Genomic DNA, 21933 nt, shown 5'->3' with positions numbered 1-21933 from the left:
TCTAGGGTTTTGCTATTTGAACATGGGAGTCTGGGGACTGACTCGCTTTTGGAGCCAGCTTCAAGGGGCCATTTGAGGAACGGCAGGTTTTGGCACCTTTCGTTTTCTAGCCCTGGAGGTTGCTGCTTGGTTTAAACCCAAAACCTTCTAGCCGTAGGACAAGAGTGCTATACACCAACATAACCCCCTTTGAGCTAGTTTTGGCTCATTAATGTCTTAGTTCATAGAGGTGTAAACCAAAATTGTTTTCCTCTTTTGTGTCTTTTTGTTTATTCCACAAAAATATGCCATTTCGTATTTGTATTTACAGTAAAAGAGACTAGGTTTATATCAAAACCATCTAGAATGTGTATATGTGCAAGTTTAGGAGCGCTATATGAAAATAAAACTAGATGAAAACATCTTCTATAAAGTATGAGTGCATTAGAAAAAAAAGCTCTTCTCCGATCTAGTCATATTTTCCATTTACCAACACATCCTACAAGATGCTGCACTAATACCTGAAATTTTGTTGCTGGAAATTTCAATATGTCTATTGTGACCCATCAAAGAGCCTTTGGCATTTGGTACAGTGCTACTGAAATCACATACATGGGCTGAGCGTGTTTATAATATAGAAATTTCAAGTGGTTGGAACATGATTCCGAGATGCAGAGTGATGTGTGACAGGTCAAAGGGTAAAAAACAAATAGTACTGCAAGATTTGACTAGAGTTTAGAGTATGTACTGTTGGTATGGTACTGTTCATTATCTAAGCCTATTGAAATAACATATTTTTATTAGAATCCATCTTTTAACATCCAGTGGACCTCTGCAACCTTTAAACTGCAGACTTTATTATAGCGTATGCAACTGTGGAAAACAGGGTGCAGCGTTATTAGAATTTAAATCTAACTTTCTGCAGGCTGCTCCTAAACAATATGAGAGGAGAATAGTGTAGGAGGGCCACACAAACAGTGCACAATACAAAAATAAACAAAGGAGGCACTTTCACACCAAGGTAATTAGGCTGTTTATGGGAGGCGAGAAGGTTCCTGATGGCACAGCGAGGAGAGAAGACAAGGGAAGATAGAGGAGGGGCGGGGGTAAACTAAAGCTCATTGTTAGGCAGGTGATTTACGATGGTACGGGGGCTCCAAAGCTCTGCCAGTGGAAGGATAGATGTTGTGTCGCTATAGCACCCTCAGCCCCTTTGTATCCATTGTGACGAGACAGGGTTTGGGGGGCTGTGGGGATGAAAGTGGGTGGAGGGCGGCTGGAAGGATTGTTAGTTGAGTGCTGTGGTGCCATCACAGGGCCGGGCCTGTACATCTTCACCGCAGACAGCAGCACAGATCAAAGGCTGCACTGTTCCCTCTCTCTAAAGCTCACAAGCCTTTGAAAACTTCCCCCAACATTTGCACAAGGGGATGACATGCCTCTGCAATGCTAGGAGCCCCATGAATATGGCATCAGAATACCAAACACCAACATTTTATGATATCCACAGTGCAGGAAATTATACAGAATTTTCTTTCCAATGAGGTTCGCTTATTGTATGCACCACAAGATGAGATCTGCGTATGTGCTGGGCAGCGGCCGTGGGTAGACAGATTATGCGTCTGGTGTATACGAAATGAGGTCACCTTCTCCCTTAGCTCCAGACAGACGTGGTTGTCTGAGTGCTGTCTGCCTTTCTCCACACATGAAACTGTCACTGTGCACCACTTGACCTTTGAGGGCTTTGGCGATAGCGCTCCTTCAGGCAAAAATCAATTATCACAGGCAAACACGATATCAAATGAAGAAAGGGTATGATGCAAGCATGTGGGTGGTCACATGTCAGTGCCGTCAAAGGATTCAAAGGTGACTCGGTCCGTGTCACTGAACCCTTACTGATAATTCCATAAGGGCATCTAATGGAGTGTCAGACTATTGTTCTGATGGTCCTCACAGGAACATGTAAACAATCTAATTCTCTGTCTGGGCTGCTATTCATACAGCTTAATATTGAAGTGAATGAGGAGCAGAATTCAATTAGTAATGTCTCCCAAGTAGGCCAGTGCTGTTTACAAGAACCTCTCCCACACTCATTGTTGCGATACAATGGTCAAGGCTTCTTCTTTTAGCTGCTTCCTTACACTCTGTATTAACAGCAGCTCATAGCCAAAACAAACATCATAAAATGTTGAACCATAATTTTCCTTAGTCCTATTCTTTTGTGCTTGCTCCAGCAAAGCAGTGTGACTTGTGTTAACATCAAACAGTGATTTATTTTTGCGGTTCAAACTATTATTTTGGCTTCACTCTTTTTACAGCAGATATAAATCACTGAAAGCGGCAAATGCTATGCAGCTTTTTCAGCCAAAGAAAACTACGGATTTCATTCCTTACATTTTCTGTTAAATCACATTATGCTAAAGCTCTATGTTCAAATTAACATTAGACAAAATATTTGTCACCAATATCAGCCGCTAGGGGCCACAAATCTTCCTGACTTTAAATACGAAGGGGAAATGACTTCCATAACTCTATTTAACACTGTCAAACCCATCACCATATAACATATTTTAGTCATTTGGCTGCTCTCCAAAGCCTCAGTCCACATCCAAGCTGTAGTGGACAGACGAGACCGCTGTTTGTAGAGGCCAAACGTACAACGCATGTGGTGCTGAGGACGGTTTTTTAATGTTTATGTCCTGCTGGCCTTGCTCCCTCTCTAACTGCACAGTGGTAAAAGGCTGACAATAGCAATCTAAATGATGAAGGCAAGATAAAAGCTGCCCGCCGATGTTTAGATCCAATCTGAAGTGAGCACAGTGTAACTGAGAACTATCTACATCAGTGGCTTATCAGTCTCATTAGGGTTCAACTTGGATTTCATTTCATTAATCAGACGCCGTCCACTTTTTCCTTTTCTGACCCAAACTTTAAATAATGGCAGGCCTTATTAAGTCTGACCATGGGGCTGTGATTCTGAACCTTTAGTTACTGATCTGTGCTCCATTTTAATCCATCATGCAGCCTAGGGAGCATGTGAGTGTGAGAAGATAGAGAGTAACAGAACTTGATGCGTTCCTCATCACTCACCTTATTATGTGAATGGAGTGCGGTTCACTCTGCGGAACACGGCACAGCGCCTTCTGGCTCAAGACCGAACACACTGCCAAGCGCTCAGGTGCTATTTGCCCTAGAGGAGACACCGCTCAGCACCCCAGTCCGACACCTCTGCATTCCAATTTGCTCTGGCATTTATAGGCATTTACAATAAAGCAGACAGCCCAACATGTGCAGACCGAGTGACATTTCAAAGTGATGTAAAACGGGGCATGGCTATGTGAGTGGTACCCCGTCACGCCCAATTGACCCCCTCAGTGGGCAAACGGAGCAACCGGGAGAGTGTGTGTGTGTGTGTGTGTGTGGGGGGGGGGGGGGGGGGGGGGGGGGGGTATATGTGAGTGTGATCAGTGAGTGATGGTGTGGAAAAGTGCGACAGAGCAGGTTAATTCACTGCCTGTCCTGTTAAACACCATTCAGTAAATCATGGAACAGTTTATGAAAAGGGAGGACGCCTCGCTGTTATTCTCTCTCTCACTCCACACACAAACATATAAAGGCAACTGATTATGGGACCCTGTGGTAGATGTGGGTATGACAGTTTTGCTTTATCCTGCTATACTTTCTCTGCATTCTCTTTATTATCCCGTCAAGAGGCTAAATTGGTTGCAAGCCCTTAAAAATGAACACTGACACCGGCTGTTAACAAAATGTGACTGCAGGCAAATGCAGGCAAAGCAGTTTCATCTCTGCACGTCTTGTTACATCAATAATACATGAGATCGCCTCCCTTAGCGTGATTAAAGGGGATGTATCTTAGAGCTACAGGTGCTGCATCACTGAAATGTGCTTTCAAACGCTAGTTAGTAAAACATGTGTACAGTCTGAAAAGGTTCCTTCAAAGACGTGATCATACTCAAGAGAAAAAACAAGACAAAGTGCTCTGAGAATATCCGCACAAGTGAAACACATGCATCAATCAGGCCTTCAAACGCAGCGTAAAATAATCAAAACAATCATGTGCAACATTGCCTGACCTTGGGAGTTGTTAATAGAAGAAGTGTAATATTGTCCCTTAGCAACTAAAAGTTTGATGTGTGCAAATCAAAGGGCTGTTATGACTGCTGACAGTTTTAGGGGATTATAGCTGTTTCATTTTGACATCTTACATTTCCTCTTCTTGCAGAGTCAGCCAGCATTGACAGAAACCCTAGCCAGGACTCTAATGTGCCCAAGACACTGGCCAGAGCTGGGCAAAAGGCCACATCCAATCAGCAGAATCACCAGACAATATCAAGGACCAGTGGGCGAAAGGAGATGGGATTGGATGGCAAGCAGTGGCACAGGAGGAGGGGGACTGGGGGGGGGGGGGGGGGGGGGCGGTGAGAGTGAGAGGTTGAATCTCATCAGCTCGCTTTTAAAGATGAGTCACCACACAGCAGATTATTGCATATCCAGGACATTGGGTTCTGACAATAGGAACAAGTGTCCCAAAATTACAGGGGAATTGAACAGGGAGATTATTGAGTCACATCAATGATGAAATAGTGAAAAGCAATGACCGTAAGTGCACATGATGATGGAATGAGGTTGCTCTCATGGAAAGAGAGGGAGCAGAAGAGGAGGAAACCGCTCAAGAAGGAGGCAGGTGAGCGAGGATGCAAGCACATGGTTGGCGCAAGATGAAAACAAGAAAGGGGGCTTCATTTACCTGCATCACCACCTGCTGCCATGCTAGTGGTTGACTGGCAGGGGTATTAGGAGGCAGATTGGCGCGCTCCAGCTGCAGGGTGACGTTGCGGCGTTCCTCCTCAAGTGCTCGAGTCAGCTGCTCGAAACGCGCCTCCTGCTCTTTAACCGAGGCCAAGATGCTGGCGGCCGAGCGAACGTCATAATCCTCCATGTCCAGTGTTGGTTGAAGTTGTACGGATCTTCCAGGTTTGGAAGAGAAAGGAGAAAGGGAAGGGGGAGGAGGACCAGGTCATTAAAGACACCCAGGCCAACCAGGCTGGATGAGCGGCATCAATTCATGGCATGCCTCAGCTTCACAGTCAAATAGACTTATTTGTTGTCGGATTTAGCACACTGCGGAATACTTTAAGTGATCATAATTAACAAAGGCAACTGACATGGCACACTTAAATGAAACAATTAGATACTTTGCTGGATGACTGGTAGGGTCACGGCATGAGGAGTCTATCTGTTACAATCAGATCTGTTTAATTTAGATTGAAAAACCCTGAAGGCACATGCTCAAACAATTCCCACAGAATAAAGAACTATACGATATTCCAAGGCTAGCATAGTAAAGACGTAAACGAGGATGCTCGGCTGGGTGCCAATTACATTTTTCCTTCAGAAGTTTGAGCCTTTCTTGAAATTAATATAAATTAGCAGAACAGATAAAACTCAGCACAGATTTGCTGGGACATCAGGGCAGCGGAATGGAAACACGGTCCACCAATTCAAAGCACAAACAACAGAAGGGATGGAACAGCACAGTTCACATTTACAAAAACAAATATTCTTGTTTCTTGACATTCAAAAGGTGCAAAGGAATGAGCTCCACCTCAAAAGCCAGCACGGAGGAATGGCACCGTCATTGGATACAGTCATGCACGGAGCCATAATGCATTTTGACACACAAGCACTGTTGCAGGCACGAATCCAACACATGCAAGCTTTCCACACTCACCCATACAGGCATCCGAGGTCTGGTATCACACAACATTCACTGTCTATCAAACAATCATGATTTCCAGATAACAGTTGCGACACACAGTGCAATATCACTGTCACACACACCCTGATATCCATAACTGATGGCAGCAAGATATCAAGGGGGTTGACTGCACGATAACAAATGGGGTTGGAAACACCAATCCATAGCAATACAGACCTAGTAGATAAGCAGGCTGAGAGGTGTTAGAAAACAGACATCCCCCACTCTAACGGAAGCAGAGGGATGAAACGGCTAGAATGAGGAAGAAGCTGGGAGAGAGGGGAGAAGAGAGACAAAGAGCGGACAAAAGAGAAAATGCAAGAGGTTAAATCAGAAATGAAAGGCAACATACAGTTCTGAATGGGTAGCATTTTGAAGTTATAACCCCAATTTCAGAACTCAAAAGCAAAGAATCTTAGAATGATACACTCCACATGAATAAACCATATCTCCATGGTGAAGTGTTTGTGTCACTGAAGAGTATGCTTTTATACAGTTCATAATTAAAAGAACTAAGTAGGCGGCTGCTTCAGGATACCCAGAAGCCCTTGTGTTAGTTTGTGGTGGAATGTTCCGCATAAAGATAGACCTTTTTACTCTTTTCTCAACTTTTCTTTAATGCAGAATCAAATTTTGGCATTATAGCAGACTGATAATGAAGGCACTTCTCGTTTTTACGCAAACAAATCTCAATAAAGTTGCCCGTGTTGCAGGACTTCTTTGTACAAATAAATCCAGACTGAAAATGAATTGCAGTATATTCCACATTATTGCACATGTTCGTGCATCGTTGACAGCGTATAACAGAGTGATTACTCATGGCTCAATTTAGCAGCCTGGCACCAAAGCAGAGATGTGTGACGTTCATTACACTTGGCAAGTCACCTCTAATAATTTTGTCTTTGTCTTCTTCAATCACAGGGTAGAACCTCTATGATAATAATATGTTTGCTTGTGTCTATGCGTGTGGCTGTGACACTACTGTCAGTGTTGCTGTGTGCGTAATGTAAACCATCCATAAATTTCATCAACATTGAATCAGACTGGTTTGGGACCGACTATCCGGTCACTGGTCATGGCTGATGGAGCTGAAAACCAGCAGAGTCTCCAGACAGATGAACGACTGGTGTACGTCCGGTCTGTGTTCCATTTATTTGTATGAAGAGGACAGTTAAGATTCTCCACAATGATGAATAAAGGTCTGGAGGGGGAAGGTGAAGTTAATTGGTTTTGCACAAGGTCACCCTACACAGGTCACTCCAAACATGTGTTTTATAAAACTGTTTAGAAGCATTGATTTTCACAGTACAACAAAACCCATATGTACTTTGTGGATGCAGCATAATGTTCTGGCCTTGGACTTTTAAGGCAATCGGTCAGAAGATGTAACGACAACACAAGACAACATGCAATATATTTTCTCTGAGGGAAGAGTTTCATGTTAGAGTTTCATACTGTTTTCCACATAAAATTATTGTAGATAATTCATTTATCAAGACAGAGGTTGTTGTTTGTTTACCTGCTTTACTAGTTTCAGCTACACTACCAGTCAAAAGTTTGGACTCACCTGTTTTTTCTTTATTTTCATGACTATAATGTAGATTCTCACTGAAGGCATCAAAACTATGAATGATACATACTGAATTGTGTAGTTAAAAAAGTGTGACATAACTCAAAACAAGTTTTATATTTTAGATTCTTCAAAATAGCCACCCTTTGCTTTTATTTTATTGCTTTTATCACCCTTTGCTTTGCACATCCTTGGCATTCTCTCGATGAGCTTCATGAGGTGGTCACCTGAAATGTTTTTCAAAAGTCCTGAAGGAGTTCCCAGTGATGCCGAGCACTTGTTGGCAATCTGCGGTCCATCTCATGCCATTTAAATGAGAAGGTAAATCCAAACTTTTGACTGGTAGTGTACTTCCTGTAGCCTTCAAACAAAGAACAGGGATGACAGTGCATACACCTTGTCACACACCTGGGATGCAGTCCTGGAGAAGATGCCAGACAGCAGGGGGCATAAACCCTCCCTGCTGTCTGGCCAACCCTCCTGAGCAGCCTATAAGACACATCACAACAACATCATGTGACGTTTCTGTCGAAGACTTCAGGAAGTAGCTGAAACTAGTAAAGCAGGTAAACAAACAACTACCCCTATCTGATAAATGAATTATCTACAATAAATGAGCTAGTCATTTAATGTTAAGTCATATATGTCACTTCAAATATTTTCATCTCCATGTCTCCTAATAGGATCACTGCAGTCTGAGACACTGTAGTTACTGAGGTTTTACAGAAGAAATATCATGTAGGTACCTATTGAAATTAAATGTAAAGGTAATACAAAAAGAGACAAGAGTCTGGAGCTATACTACATCAAGTCCTAAAATGTTCTTATTGAATATTTATCCAGGGAATCTTAGAATTTCCAAAAATGTTAGATCCTTGCTAAATATTATGTTTGGAAGCTAAACAGTGTATAAGTAGATCATAGAAATCAGACACCCCCAGGATTTCTTCACAGTGGTTGAAAAGAATGACTTTATCTTGCTCTGGAAAAGATAAGTTACGCAACAAAGTTTTGAGAAATATGGATTGTTTTCTACAATTTTCTTGGAAATAATAATATACCTGTTGATAGCTGGATGGATGACACAAATTTATATATACATATACATATACATATATATACATATACATATATATATATATATACATATACATATACATATACATATATATATATACATATACATATATATATATATATACATATACATATACATATATATATATACATATATATATGTGTGTGTGTGTGTGTGTGTTTGTTTTTTTTTTTCTTATTTATTTGGCTTTTTTCTGTAATACTGTATTATTATTAGTTGTTTCTTTCTTGTGTGTTATTTTGTATTTTTATTTACATATATTCTCTCTATATGCCCTGTTTGTTTGTAACTTGCTGTCTTGGTTGAAAGGAAAAAAAATCTCAATAAATACATGTTTGAAAAAAAAAAAAAGTCAGCTCTAATATTTTCATCTAAATTTCTCCTGATGTGATCACTGCAGTCTGAGACACTGCAGTTATTGGGGCTTTACAGAAGAAAAATCATGTAGGTAGTTATTTAGGCACCACAGGGTTAAATGTAAAGGTAATACAAAAAGAGACAAGAGCCGGGAGCTATATTACATCAAAGCATTATGGGAATTTTCCAGTGGATACCGCCACTGAAACAGACAGAGATTGAGGAGGGCTGCTTTGGCTGAGCAGGGGATGATCAATGCAGATGCAACCATTAGAATCTCAAACAGGCTGCATTACAGACGGTGTTTCTGTGAATGCGTGTCTGTGTGAGTATAAACAGGATTCAGTCTACGCTATAGGACCTAATGAGTGTGAGGGCCTTATTCCCTTTGAAGCACACAGTCCCTGTTTGATGTTGTTGCACGCTGATCATTTATTTATCTGAAGTGGAGTGGAGTCTGACATGACTCTTCCTTTACTACTCTTCCTCACAAAGCAAAACATGCTGGGGAGCTCTGAACCTGGGGAAGTGAAGATGAAGTTGCACTTCCTCCTGTGTTTTTACTACTTTTTTTTTTTTTTCTTTTTTACTATTTTAACTTCTTTGACTTTCACTGAACTGAAAGTCAAAGAAGCCCATGAATAAATCTGAAAATTAAACTCAATTCTTTTGTTCCTTCCAAGTTTGAGGCCAAATATTAGCCACTGAGCATTATCGGAGCCAGATTCTGCTGACATGTTCTATTCAACGCCACCTCTATTTTGGAAGTTAACTGTCACTAATAAATTCCTCACATTACTGGCATGACTCAGCAGCCATCAGCTGGTAGTTTGGTTTCAAAATGGAAACATTACTGTGGAAAGTCTCCTTGCAAAAATAGTAGTCCGGTCTATTTTTGAACACCACACATACTTGAGATAACTGGCCCAATAGCATAGAACCAGCCATGTTTATTGGGCACTGCTGATGACGGACTGTAATGATTCACATCCCTAGCGGGGTGAAGGGCATCATAGCCATTGCTTCCTGAGTCATAAAGGGAATAATATGGAGAGCATGTCAGCTACACCCCACAGCTCATCATTAAACGCCAACTTCTGGGCTTACCTAAAATAGCCCAGAATGCAAAGGGAGGGGCATCTGAAGAATTCCCCTCTGCCACGATGGCAGCTCCGGTTTTTAAAGCTTTGGTTCAGCAGATGTTTGCTAATGGCCTGGGTCAGAGGGGATAAAAACACAGCCAAGGTCTGCCTGTTACACACACCCATCCTCAATTACACAAGCCCTACTTATTCCCAAATTTAAGTGGTGGAAATATATCAAAGCGGAACTCCAAGGTCATTTGTGGGTATTAAGAGCAGAAGCATATTTGTGGAGGGATGATAACTAATCAAAGAAAATGAGAAAAATATTAAAATTCTTTATTTCTGCTTTGAGAAGATGGTGAGATTTGAGTACTCTTAAAGCGTAAACATCTTTAATTAAAAGGAAAAACAGGCTCATATTCTGTGTGTAACTGCCACACAATCTCACTTCAAGCTTCACTTGTTCTGTTGCATGGCTTTTCCTCAAGGATAAATACACCCCAGCACAAACCTCGAGTTCTAAAAATAGCCCGGTAATAAATACATCCAGACACGGCCACAGTTTTAAGTGTGGACCGGCAGATGAGATGCAGCGGTCACTCACTTGAAAAGCTTGCTTGAAAATCCAGCTTTAAATCCTTGGCACCTTAGTCATCAGGTCTGTTGGACGCCTCGAAAAACAAATCTTCTGATGACAAGACCCTGTGCCATTATAACCCTCTCTGTAGCGAAGCGGCAGGCAGGCATCTAATTGATGTTATTCTCCAGAACAGCTACAAATGAGCAAGCAGCTAGAGGTCTGGTTTATCTTCCTATATGACACTACAACTAAATCACACAAATGGTGCTGCAAGGAAGACAGCTGTCATATCTGCCCAAACTAAAACCTTGGCAGTTCCTCTATTCCCTGGATTAAATTCCTATTTGTGTAAATAGAAACTTTTCTGCCCTGAGCATCATGCAAGCTTCCTGACTAGAGCAAAGCAGAATGACCAACCATTGATCTTTTGCCTTGCTCTTTCTTTTAGTGTCCTCTGGTCAAAGAGACTCACAAACTGGGTCAGCTGGTATAAGTGCACTGTGGTGCAGTCAACCAATAGGTTTCAGAATTTATGGCAGCTATGTGGCTGTTTTCCATCAGTTTTTTCTCATTGACGTATAAATCACTAGTGTCAGAAAGTACAGCTGAAGTGCGGCCTGAACTACAAGGCTTCCCTGTGTACGTAAATACCAGTGAAGTAGTCCAGGGTATACAGTGGTATACAGAGTATGCCTACTTATTTTTCAGTCATCACTGCATATACCCACTTCTAAGTCCTCCTAATGCACACCATTCGGTAGTATCTGAGCCAAATTGCCAATGTTTTCTCCTAGGATGGTGAAGCCATGACCCACCCTACTCTACCTCTAATTGGCTAGTAATTGGTACCTTCAATGATCAGATTGGTTAACTTTAGGCCTGAGGACTGATGAGCCGAGTAGGGCGGGTCATGCCCATGAGAAAATATTGCTAACTTAACACCAGAGCCAGGGCCCTGCTTAGCGCTGGCCACCTCTGGAACCTGACTGGACACCTCAGGAGCCAGTGCCACCCCAGTTGATTGACAGGTCACTGCACGTCTCATTGAAAGATGCGCAATGATTGGAAATGTGAACAAGAAAGGCAGAATAAATGTCTTTCAAATGAGTGACATATTGAGAGAACTTACTTTCATGGAATACATAATGCTGACTCTGAGGTAAGTTTTAAGATGGTTTCCAAATGAGTCACTGTTTTAAACTACTGCCCATATGACTGCACAGTTACACGAGAAGAGAGTAGGTGCCAATAGTTAAACTATGAGAGCAGGCTAACGTTATGAAAGGCTAATGTTATCCTATGTTTGCCTCAAGTTGAATACATTTACATTCATGCAGCTGCTCGTGTGACCAGTAAAACCTACAAACTGCTCCTGATCAAGTCATGATAATTTTATAATAGTGAGCAAATACTACTGATGGATTTTTGGGTAAACGAAATAGAGTAGTCTTGCATGTCACTATTTCTAAAACGGCATTTTTCTAGACTACTTAAAAAAAACCACACTGCTAAATACAGACTAATAAAAAAATCCACATAAATTCTTTGAGACATCTCTTAAAATAGAATGTTGTATGGTGTAAGTCTCCAATAATGTATTACAAACAAGTAAATACGGTATAAAAGAATTGTTAACAATATATAGACAAGGACTGACCTCACCCCTACATCATCCAGTGGAGGATTTACACTATGTTTATGTTATGGATTTAAGAAATGTGGGAAAAGTCTCCTATTAACCCACATCCTGTAACTGTGACCAACAAAGAGGATTAGATTTATTGTCCTGGCTGGCTCTTAAAATCATACTTATCTACTAAAGGACATCCATACTGTGCAGCTACATATTCTGATCTTAACGTTCGTCTCGTTTCATGAATCAAAATTGAGACAAAGAAGACGAAGACGCCCGGAGCAGAAACATGCTGCGTTTGTCTGTAGAGGTTTGGATGGGGGGTTATTAGGGGAATGGGTGAACAGATTGGGAGGTAAAGGATGAGGATAATTGAGTGTGACCATCAGTGCCCAATATTGAGTTAGAAACATTCACCTGATTAGGGACTAGGTGGGTGGTGGGGGTCCTTCTTCCCCCTCGTTGACAATTTGCCCCTTTCCAGAGGCTGTAATTGCGGCTCAAATTAATTCCTTGTCTAAACCCATCTGATGCCCATCTGAGGACGAAGCTCTCAGAGGTGCAATCGGGTACTTAAAACACCTGCTCCCACTTCTTCTTTCTACGAGTGTGTGTGTGTGTGTGTGTGTGTGTGTGTGTGTGTGGGGGGGGGGGGGGGGGGGGGGGGCACTGTTCAATCTACCTTTACTATGGCTCATAATACATTCAAATGGTCTAAAGACAAACAGGTAATAGGAAATCATTTCAGGGCCTGTAATTTCAGACTCTTCAGAGATTTTTCCTTTCATCATAATGGCAGTCTGCTAGGTTGGGAATTTCCATTCAGCAAGAGGGTTTTATGACTTCTGCAAAACTTTAGAAACATCACCCATGAATGTGAAAGTCAGTTAGAATTAGTGCTACTTATAAAAGAAAAAGCCTTTTATCCCTTCCCTCTCTGAGAGACTTGACAATTACACATAATGATTTAAGTATTGCAATTTTTCTGAGTGTTTAATCAGCTTTAAAAGGAGCAAAGGAAAACCAGCATTTTAGTAGAATATAATGATGTGTAATGAACTGGTTATTAAAAGCTATTTATGAAAAAGCTATTACCATCTAGAAAACAAAACAATATGAGAAAAAGATGCAAGTGAATTTCCCTAGAGATTTTTTATCAGGTAAAATTTGTTCTAACCGTGAAACATTGGCTTATTAGATGATTGTCATTTCAGATAAATAATATTTAAGTAGCAACCGGAATAATACGCTAGGGACTAACGTTTGATGCAAAGTAAATGCTCTGTCACCGGAAATGACCTTCCTTCCAATTTAGGATTCCAGGCATTGTTGCTTTGAGGAACATTAAAGTGAGTGTTAATGCCCAGAGGGATATTGCCGAGTGATGCCAGGATAAGCAAAGCTTAGTGAGGTGCGTGGAGTCCATCGCTGATCACTTTCACAGCCCGAAGAATAGAAACACAGCTGTTGTTTACCATCCATATTTTACATCATCCTTTTTCTTTGAACCACCCCACTATGTGGAGGATTTCTCGTTGGAAAAACTCACACACAGAGATGCAACGCAAAAAGCTTTTACATGCAAATACGTGTCTTCGTTAATCTCTTTGAAGAGACTGAACCGCTCATTGTGCATTATAGATATATTCGTGTTCTTTATCATAAATGGACTGTGCTGCAGAATAATGGGATGTACAAAGCTTCCAAAACAGCTTATCTTCTTATGAATACATTCTTCTATATCTGTAATTTAAACAATGCATTGGGCATTATACAAGTTTTTACTCTAATTCTCGATAAACAGCAATAGGAAAAGCAGTCACTCCAATTCATGCAGGACACAGAGGGAAAAAATAGCACTAGAATTAGCTCAGTTTTATGCTTGAGTCCCTTCATTTCTCCACTGACACAAGTTATTGATCTATCTACTACCTGTACGTCTCTCAGCACTTTGTGTTTAATTAGTCCAAGAATGAAATGGCACGGAGAATAAATCCATGTTTTTGAAGACGGAACGTGCAAAGAAGACTAGATTTTCTTATGCAGCTGATAAGAGATCCAATTTGCAAACAAATGTCTTCAGTTGTATCTAATAACAGCTGCAAGACTTCAAACTGTCATTTTGACAGATTAGTCTCTTTTGAAACTGGACCAGAGCAAACTTCTTCTCCTGTTCAGCTCTGAAAAAAAAAAAAAAAACACACCTAAAAGATGTGAAAAGAAGCAAAACCACTTTTCAACTGACATTAACCTGAGCTGATTCAAGCATGTGAATTATTGAAATCAGAGCACAATTTCCTGCTGGAAAAAGCTCCTGTCTGCATTGAAATAAAAATCATACAAGGCACCTCAGCGACAAAGTGAAGTACAGCTCCCTCGAGGTGAGATAACAGAGAGAGTCAAGTCTCAGAATTGCTAACCAGAAAAAAAAAAGACTGTCAGAAAATGTAATTACTGCAATGATGAGCTGAACAAAGTGATTAACGGAGGCTGGAGGTATAGAGCGAGAGAGGCGGGGGTACCTTTGATGTTGGTGTGTGCCGTCAGACCACGAGTAGACTGAGGACAGGCGTAGAACTGTTAGAGTTGCCTCGTTTGTTCAGTCCGCCACTGGAGATCTGTGCATCAAAAAAAAAAACCAAAAAAAAAAAACCACAAGGGCAAGGACGATAAGCATTTCAGAATCCTGCTGACAGTGCATTGGTAATATAGGTCTGTTATGTAATGAGGAGCATATACAATCACAAGATATTACCACATTTACAGTATGAGGAGGTGTTTGAAGGTTTGGTGTTTCATCTTCTCAGTGGATGCAAAGCTAGGCAACATTCCCACAAGCAAAAAAAACTCTTCAGTTGTTAATATCCTTTGAGGTAATCTATATTAATAATGCCGACAAATGCAACAACACAGATCACAGCTACTACAGTAATAAGAATATTGCCAGGCAGAAAACTTCAATAAAGATGCAGTCTGATCCATTTTTCAGTAAATATTCATGGCGGAAGGTATCCTGGCCAATATCTGATTTTTAATAATGAGGTAACACTTACTCAATACTTTCAACAAACCAGGATGTCAGCCTGACCTTAGCATTCACACTGCTCTGCCTCAGAAATATAGACATCACAGACACATAGATAAGAAAAAGACCAGTGTCCAACACTCCAGTGCAAATTGGTTTTGATGCTTCATACCATGGGATGAATCACTCTGCCATACACACCAACCTGTCCAGAGGCTGTGCTGTCTTTGATGGCAGAGGAAACAAAGGCCTGGCAGCAAAACTGCTGGATCGACTGTAGCCTTGAAGATGTCACTGATGATGAAATCAAATGTGCCCTTACGCACGCCTCCTTGCAGGCCAGGCTTCATTCCGACACTACGGTTTTATTAGGATGTAATGGTTTCTTCAAAATTGCCTCATACTTCAAGCAACATTTTATGCCGTTGGAATATTTAACAAAAAAAAATTCAAATCCCAAAATGAGTTCATCATGGGTTCGTCTCACATATTCACTGTCTACTTCTTGTTAAAAATGTCTGCAAACAAAAGTGAGTTGTGCAGGAAGTAGATGATGACTGACTGAAAAAAAATTGCTCTGAAAAGTATAGAGCAACACAACTCTAGTGAAACATTTTGGAGAGGTGTTTTTTTTTTCCTAATGAAGGTATGATGTATAACATGCCTATGAATTTGCAGAACCGCAAATACTGCCAACTAACTTTCTGCAAGTTTAAATTCCATTAACTCATTACTAAAATTATATGCATGAATGTAGAAGTAGTTTTATATATTGTAAGTGTCTCCACATGCGGCTCTGACTCGGGGCCAAATATGCATCAGTGAGTACTGAAGCAAAGCGATGTTTCATTAACTATGATCAGAAGACACCCACAGAGAGTAAAAAAAAATCAATACAAGTCAACTTTCCTCTCCAGGTTTTAGCCGGCTATGGGATTAGAATATCTCCCCCACTTCATGGATTCCTGGGTGTGTTCACTTCAAGGACAGATAGGCTCTGAGCACCTTGGATTCCTGGTACAAACATCAAAGGTGAAGCTAAGCCCAGCCGCATTAGTTATCACCTTGTCTCTCTCTCTCTGGTTGTGGACGAGCCCTTACATCTCTCCTGAATGGAGATTATCTGAACACACAGTCACAGCTCACGGAAAGACTCTTTATTTGACTTTACATGATGCAACGCTCCAGTAATTCTTACTATTTTAGGAGCACAACAAGCTAGACGGGCAAAGGGAAGATAATTGATGGTCAGTGATGTGAGTGAGTCATGCTCCCACCTCCCTCAGCTAATGGTGTTTAACCTCCCAGATGATCCCGTGGAGCTGACACCGCCGGCACAGTGCTGGAATACTGGAGGTCAAAACGGTGAGTAAATGCTTCTAACAAGACACTGTGTAAAGAAGCATGTAAACGTTCCACAAAGCACTTCCTTGAAAGTGAACATATTTAAGAAATCTATTCCTGTGCTTCAAACAGATCAAATTTCACATTCCCAGTACCCAAATCCAATCAGAATTATACACACAGCACCAAGTCACGTGCATTTTCTGCACCCTTGGTTGTGTCAAATGTTACAGTTTTTGCCACTGCTCCAGATGCCACTACCATGATTTGACATAATAACTGCAGAAACCTCATGCAATTTTTGGGTTTCATATCTGCACCTCATCCTCCACCTGCTGTGAATTATGCAGACAATTGCAAATACTATCACAACCTGTCCCTCTTCAACCGACGTCATTTGGAGAGGGCCACAGTGTAATTCTGCGTTTAATAATGGATACAGAGTGAGGGTTATCCTGCTAACTGATTGACTGACTGAAGGGCAGATTATAATGCTATACTGATCATGGCTTTTCCTCAGCTGTGTATGTAGAGGAGAACTGCAATGGATAAGGTGTGTGTGACACACAAGGTTATTTTTAAAAGCAATAAGTAATAAAAACTACTTTTGAGTCATGTAATATTAACCCATAAAGGCCCAGTGCTACTTATGTGTCAGTTCCCAACTGAATTTTTCTCTATATTTAACCTTTATTAAGTGACTTATCATTTCATTCATTTTTATTTCATTTTATTTACGCATTCCAATCTAAATGACTGGAAAGGAGCAGGATGTAGAACACTTATAATACCTGCTCCTTTCTTGAAACATCTGCTTACATCAGATATGTTGCCATTACAGCTATTACAGTAAACAGTTTACATGATAGTCAATGAAAATAAAACAAATCCAAAATGCAGAAGTAAAATTATTTCATTACATGCTTTTAGAAAGCTTCTCTATTCTCTCCTTATATTACCTCTTAAACTGAAAAATATTTGTACAGCTCTTCTCTTCCATTGCCAAAGAATTCCACATCCTGACACCCACAACAGAAATACACATTTGCTTTACATTAGTCCGAACCCTTTGCTGTTTAAAATTAAACCTCCCTCTATGTTTTTCATCCTGTGATACTAAAATAAATAATCTCTGCAAATTTGCTGGCAAAAATCCGCTTCTCACCCTAAACACAATTGGTTGTTATATTATCCTCCTTATTTTGTGTTTTCTCAGCGTAAATCATGTATTTTCCCATATTTGATTTACTGATTATGGAAATGTTCATAAAAGTTCAGATTAAAGTTAAGGGTTATTATATCAGAAACAGAGAAAACTGAAGAAAAAGTGACTTTTTCAGCAAAAATATCATTAACTGAACATAAAAACAAGCGTCTCCATCTGCTGTCACTGACCCAACTCCATGGGTTTTACTGGTGAATCAATGTTTTAGAAGATGACAGTGTTTCCATGTTTACTACGGAGCCTCTGAACATCCAAATGGGTCATATCTGATGACCATGAAAAGATGACAATCTGGATTTTACACTAATTATCTATATGTATTGATAGGATTAATGGATCAACAGGCATTAAACAGTTTAAATCTGTAGATGGTTTTGGTCACCAGTAGCTGCTTGAGTGTTTATGGGTTAAATTTTGTGATACTGTAGTGGGGAAGCTCAGTGGTGTAGTTTTTAGTACTGTCACCTCATAGCTAAAAGTCCTAGGTAAGAACTCACGTGGGGCCGGTCTGTGTGGAGTTTACATGTTCTACCCATGTTTGCATGAGTTCTCTCTGGATATTCTGGCTTCTTCTCACCATCCAAACACATGCACCTTAATTGATCAATCTAAAATTCTCATCTGTGTCAATCTGATAGTGAATGGTTCGTCATCTTTATATGTTGCCCCTGCAAAGAACTGTAGGCTGGGACAGGCTCCAAAACCCCTCTGACCCTCTAGTGGATTCATTAATTTGGAAAAATAAAAGAATGAAGGGTATTGTTTTAATTGTTAGAGATACTGTATAAAGTTTAATGTGCAAAGATTCAAGACAGAAAGGGGTCCAAGTCTGCGTTGTGTTTCAACTGCAGTTCTATCTCTTATGTAAATATGCATACAGCCTAGAGAGTTTTATTACTATTGTATTTTTTTGTATTGTATTGTTTGTTTTTCACAATATCTTTATGTATGCACATTTACTTACACTTTATCCTGTTGCGGTCTTAATTAGTGCATTTCCCCGCAGCGGGATCAATGCAGCCTTAATTTCTGAGTGGAAGTGTTGATGTTACAAGGACTGTGATGAATACAAAGCAGAATGTACTGTTCCAACTATGTAAAAAGTTTTTTTTTTTTTTTTTTTTTTTTTTTTTTTTTTTTTAACTTTTAATGCATTTATGATGATGTGTGTGGGTTTTTTTTTTATAATATGACAGTTTCTACAAAATTGGTGCCTTGATTACTATACTGAAATATATACCATTAACTATTTTTTATGACTGTATGCATCACATGTAGATCATAGAGATGTCCATACAAGCTCAGATTAAAACTGATCATCATATCAAAAACAGAGAAAACTGCCAAAAAAGTGACTTTTTCAGTGAAATATATCATTAACTGAACATAAACCAAGCATTTCCATTCACTGTCACTGATCAAACCCCATGGGTTTTATTAGTGCAGGGGTGTCCAATCCTGGTCCTCGAGGGCTGGTATCCTGCATGTTTTAGATGTTTCCCTCTTCCACCACACCTGATGGTCGTTGTCAGGCTTCTTCAGAGCTTGATGATAGGCTTATCATTTGAATCAGGTGTGTTGGAAGAGGGAAACATCTAAAACATGCAGGATACCGACCCTTGAGGACCAGGATTGGACATCCCTGTACTAGTGAATCAATATAGCAGAACAGGGATCACCAACCCTGTTCCTTGAGAGTTACTATCCTGCATGCTTTAGATGTATCCCTCCTCCAACACACCTGACGGGTCGTTACCAGGTTTATGCAGAGCTTGATGATAGGTTTATCATTTAAATCAGGTGTGTTAGAAGAGGGATACATCTAAAACATGAAGGATAGTAGCTCTCGAGGACCAGGGATGCTGGCCTCTGTTGTAGAAGATGATGGTGTTTCCACTTTCACTACGAAGCCCCTGAACATCCAAGTGGGTCATATCTGATGACCATGAAAAGACTACAAACTGCATTTTACACTAATCATTTACATGTATTGATAGGATTAGTGGATTAACAGGTATTAAACATTTACATCAGTAGATGGTTTAGGTCGGTGATGGACGTTTGGGTCTTTATGGGTTAAGATGGAGTGAAGACACAATTAGCAAAACTCTCAACAGTAAAAACACTTAACGTGCCGTTTTTCTCCAAGGTCCTACATTGTTTTCATCTTGAAAGTCTCGAGGAAGCACATGTGCCAGATTGAAAACACCACAGCAAAGTCAAAGATAGCCAATTCTCAACTCTAGTCATGCCTAGAGTACATCTTTACAAATCAATCTTCTCATTTTCTTCTTCTGCAAGAATGCAAAGAAACAAATTTCCCCAAAGTACGAAACAATTAAAAGAAAATAACATTGATTTGGTGTGTGAAAATCAGCTACTTACTTGCAGAATTCCCTATCTATCGCTGAACAGGAAAGCTACTTTCCCAGCGTTCCTCTCTACGACAGCAGTCATACATTGCACAGCCACAAGAGGAGGCTTGTCAGGAAAATGTAAACAAGTGTTGACATTTCAGGTTACGATATGGCTCATATTCCATTGTCATCGGGGCTTGCTATGTTCCTCTCTGTCTTCTTCTTTTCTCTCATGTCTCCACGGTGCATAGTCTAATAAAAGAGAAAGCGTGGAACTCATTGCGAATGGCGTTGAGCACTTGGTGCTCTGAAAGAATCCCCTGACAACTCTGTATTTCCAGGTAATTGTTCAGCTGAAAGCAGAGCTAAGACACATTGTGCTGCTAAAGCTGCTTGTGTGTGTGTGTGTGTGTGTGTGTGTGTGTGTGTGTGTGTGTGTGTGTGTGTGTGTGTGTGTTGCTTGTGTTTGCAGGAAGAGAAGAGTGACTAACTGAGTATTCCAAAAGAAAATTACAGTCTATCATCATTAGTCCAGGCAAACAGACAGGCTTGCGTCAGAAGGATGGTGGTGGTGGTGGTGGTGGTGGGGGGTTGGTTTTAGAAATCCTATCCTACAGCACTGACCTTGGCTAATGCTTCTTTATTATAAGGCTGGAGGAGATAATTCTGCCCTATCAGAACTCACCGCCTCTCAAAATGTAAATAAAGAAAGAGGGATTGAAAAAGATGCCCTGGCAAAGTGTGGAAGACTCCCTGCCAAAACAAAGTAATAGAGCTTACAGAGAACTTTGAAGGGTATAAAGGCAACAAGGAGAAATTGATTGCCTTTGTTTGTTCTTTAGACTGTGCACAGTTTAAGGTTTTCTTGTGTTTTCACAAGGTCGCTTTGATTATAGACTCATTGCAGGTGGTTTGTGAACTGTGTTATCGTTACCACACACTCAAATAAACAGCAACATTGTCATTGAAAATGTCCTCAAGATCATGGACAGAAAGGCTTTATGCACACTGTGTTGTCATGTTGTAATGACAGGGAATATAATGCAACTCAATGACATGTCATCATCTTTGTGTTCCCGTTCATTCAGTAGCATACAATGGATAAGTCAATAGATAGTGATGCTCATCTACTGCTAAAGGTGTTAACGAGTTAAAGGAGTTCTATGTAGTATTCATATTCCAAACTCACAACAGCAGGGGGATGTCATGGTCCAGAACATATTTAGGACAAAAACTACCAATGAATCAACACTATGTAGCCACAAACTGTATCACTCACTGAATAAAGTATAAGTCAGTCAAAATAACACCATGTCTTATAATATTAATTTGCTTCATCAGCTGTTCGTTTACATTACAGCTTTGTTATCTTAGCTTTATTTTCAGACAGTAAATCTGAAATCACCTCGGTTTTATTTTTCTGTTTCTATTCAGAACGGTCACAGTTTAGTCTGAACTATGGATCAACAAATGGCAACTTAGCAAAGATAATAACATCATATATTTACTTTATATCTTCTTAAGCCTCATAATCAATCTCACCCGTGTAGAAGTGCAATTTCAGCATCAGACTGCATTCTTTTCATTTACAGCTGTGTCCAGTGGTGAAAACAATGACAGTGCTTCTAACTCGTATCATTTTCTCACTTTCTTTGATTCTAAAAATTGTTTCTTAGCGGTTCTCATCCCATCTGGTCACTTTCTGACACTTTGGTCAAAGGTCCTGTGGTGTTAGCTTTCCTCACCATGGGAGACCAGCAGAGTGACTCACTACTGCCTCTAGTGGTCACATAAATCCACCCAACTGTCAGTCTGAATACATCCAGTTCATATCTCTACAGTCCAAGCCTTTGACATCTTTAGCATAACTTCATCACTCTTTCTTCTCAACACACTATTG

General features: G+C 40.4%; 1 protein-coding gene across 1 annotated transcript in view; it reads right to left on the bottom strand.

Moving 5' to 3' along the window:
- arvcfb (ARVCF delta catenin family member b) overlaps positions 1 to 21933 on the bottom strand; it is a 278368-nt gene that overhangs the window by 156436 nt on the left and 99999 nt on the right. The window contains 2 exon segments of the mRNA XM_030142598.1: positions 4748 to 4967; positions 14605 to 14700. Coding sequence (XP_029998458.1) covers positions 4748 to 4939 — 192 coding nt within the window. The 5' untranslated portion in view covers positions 4940 to 4967; positions 14605 to 14700.

This window comes from Sphaeramia orbicularis, chromosome 9 (genome assembly GCF_902148855.1).
Source record: "Sphaeramia orbicularis chromosome 9, fSphaOr1.1, whole genome shotgun sequence".
NCBI classification, from domain to species: Eukaryota; Metazoa; Chordata; class Actinopteri; order Kurtiformes; family Apogonidae; genus Sphaeramia; species Sphaeramia orbicularis.
This window is presented reverse-complemented; position numbering and strand designations above follow the sequence as displayed.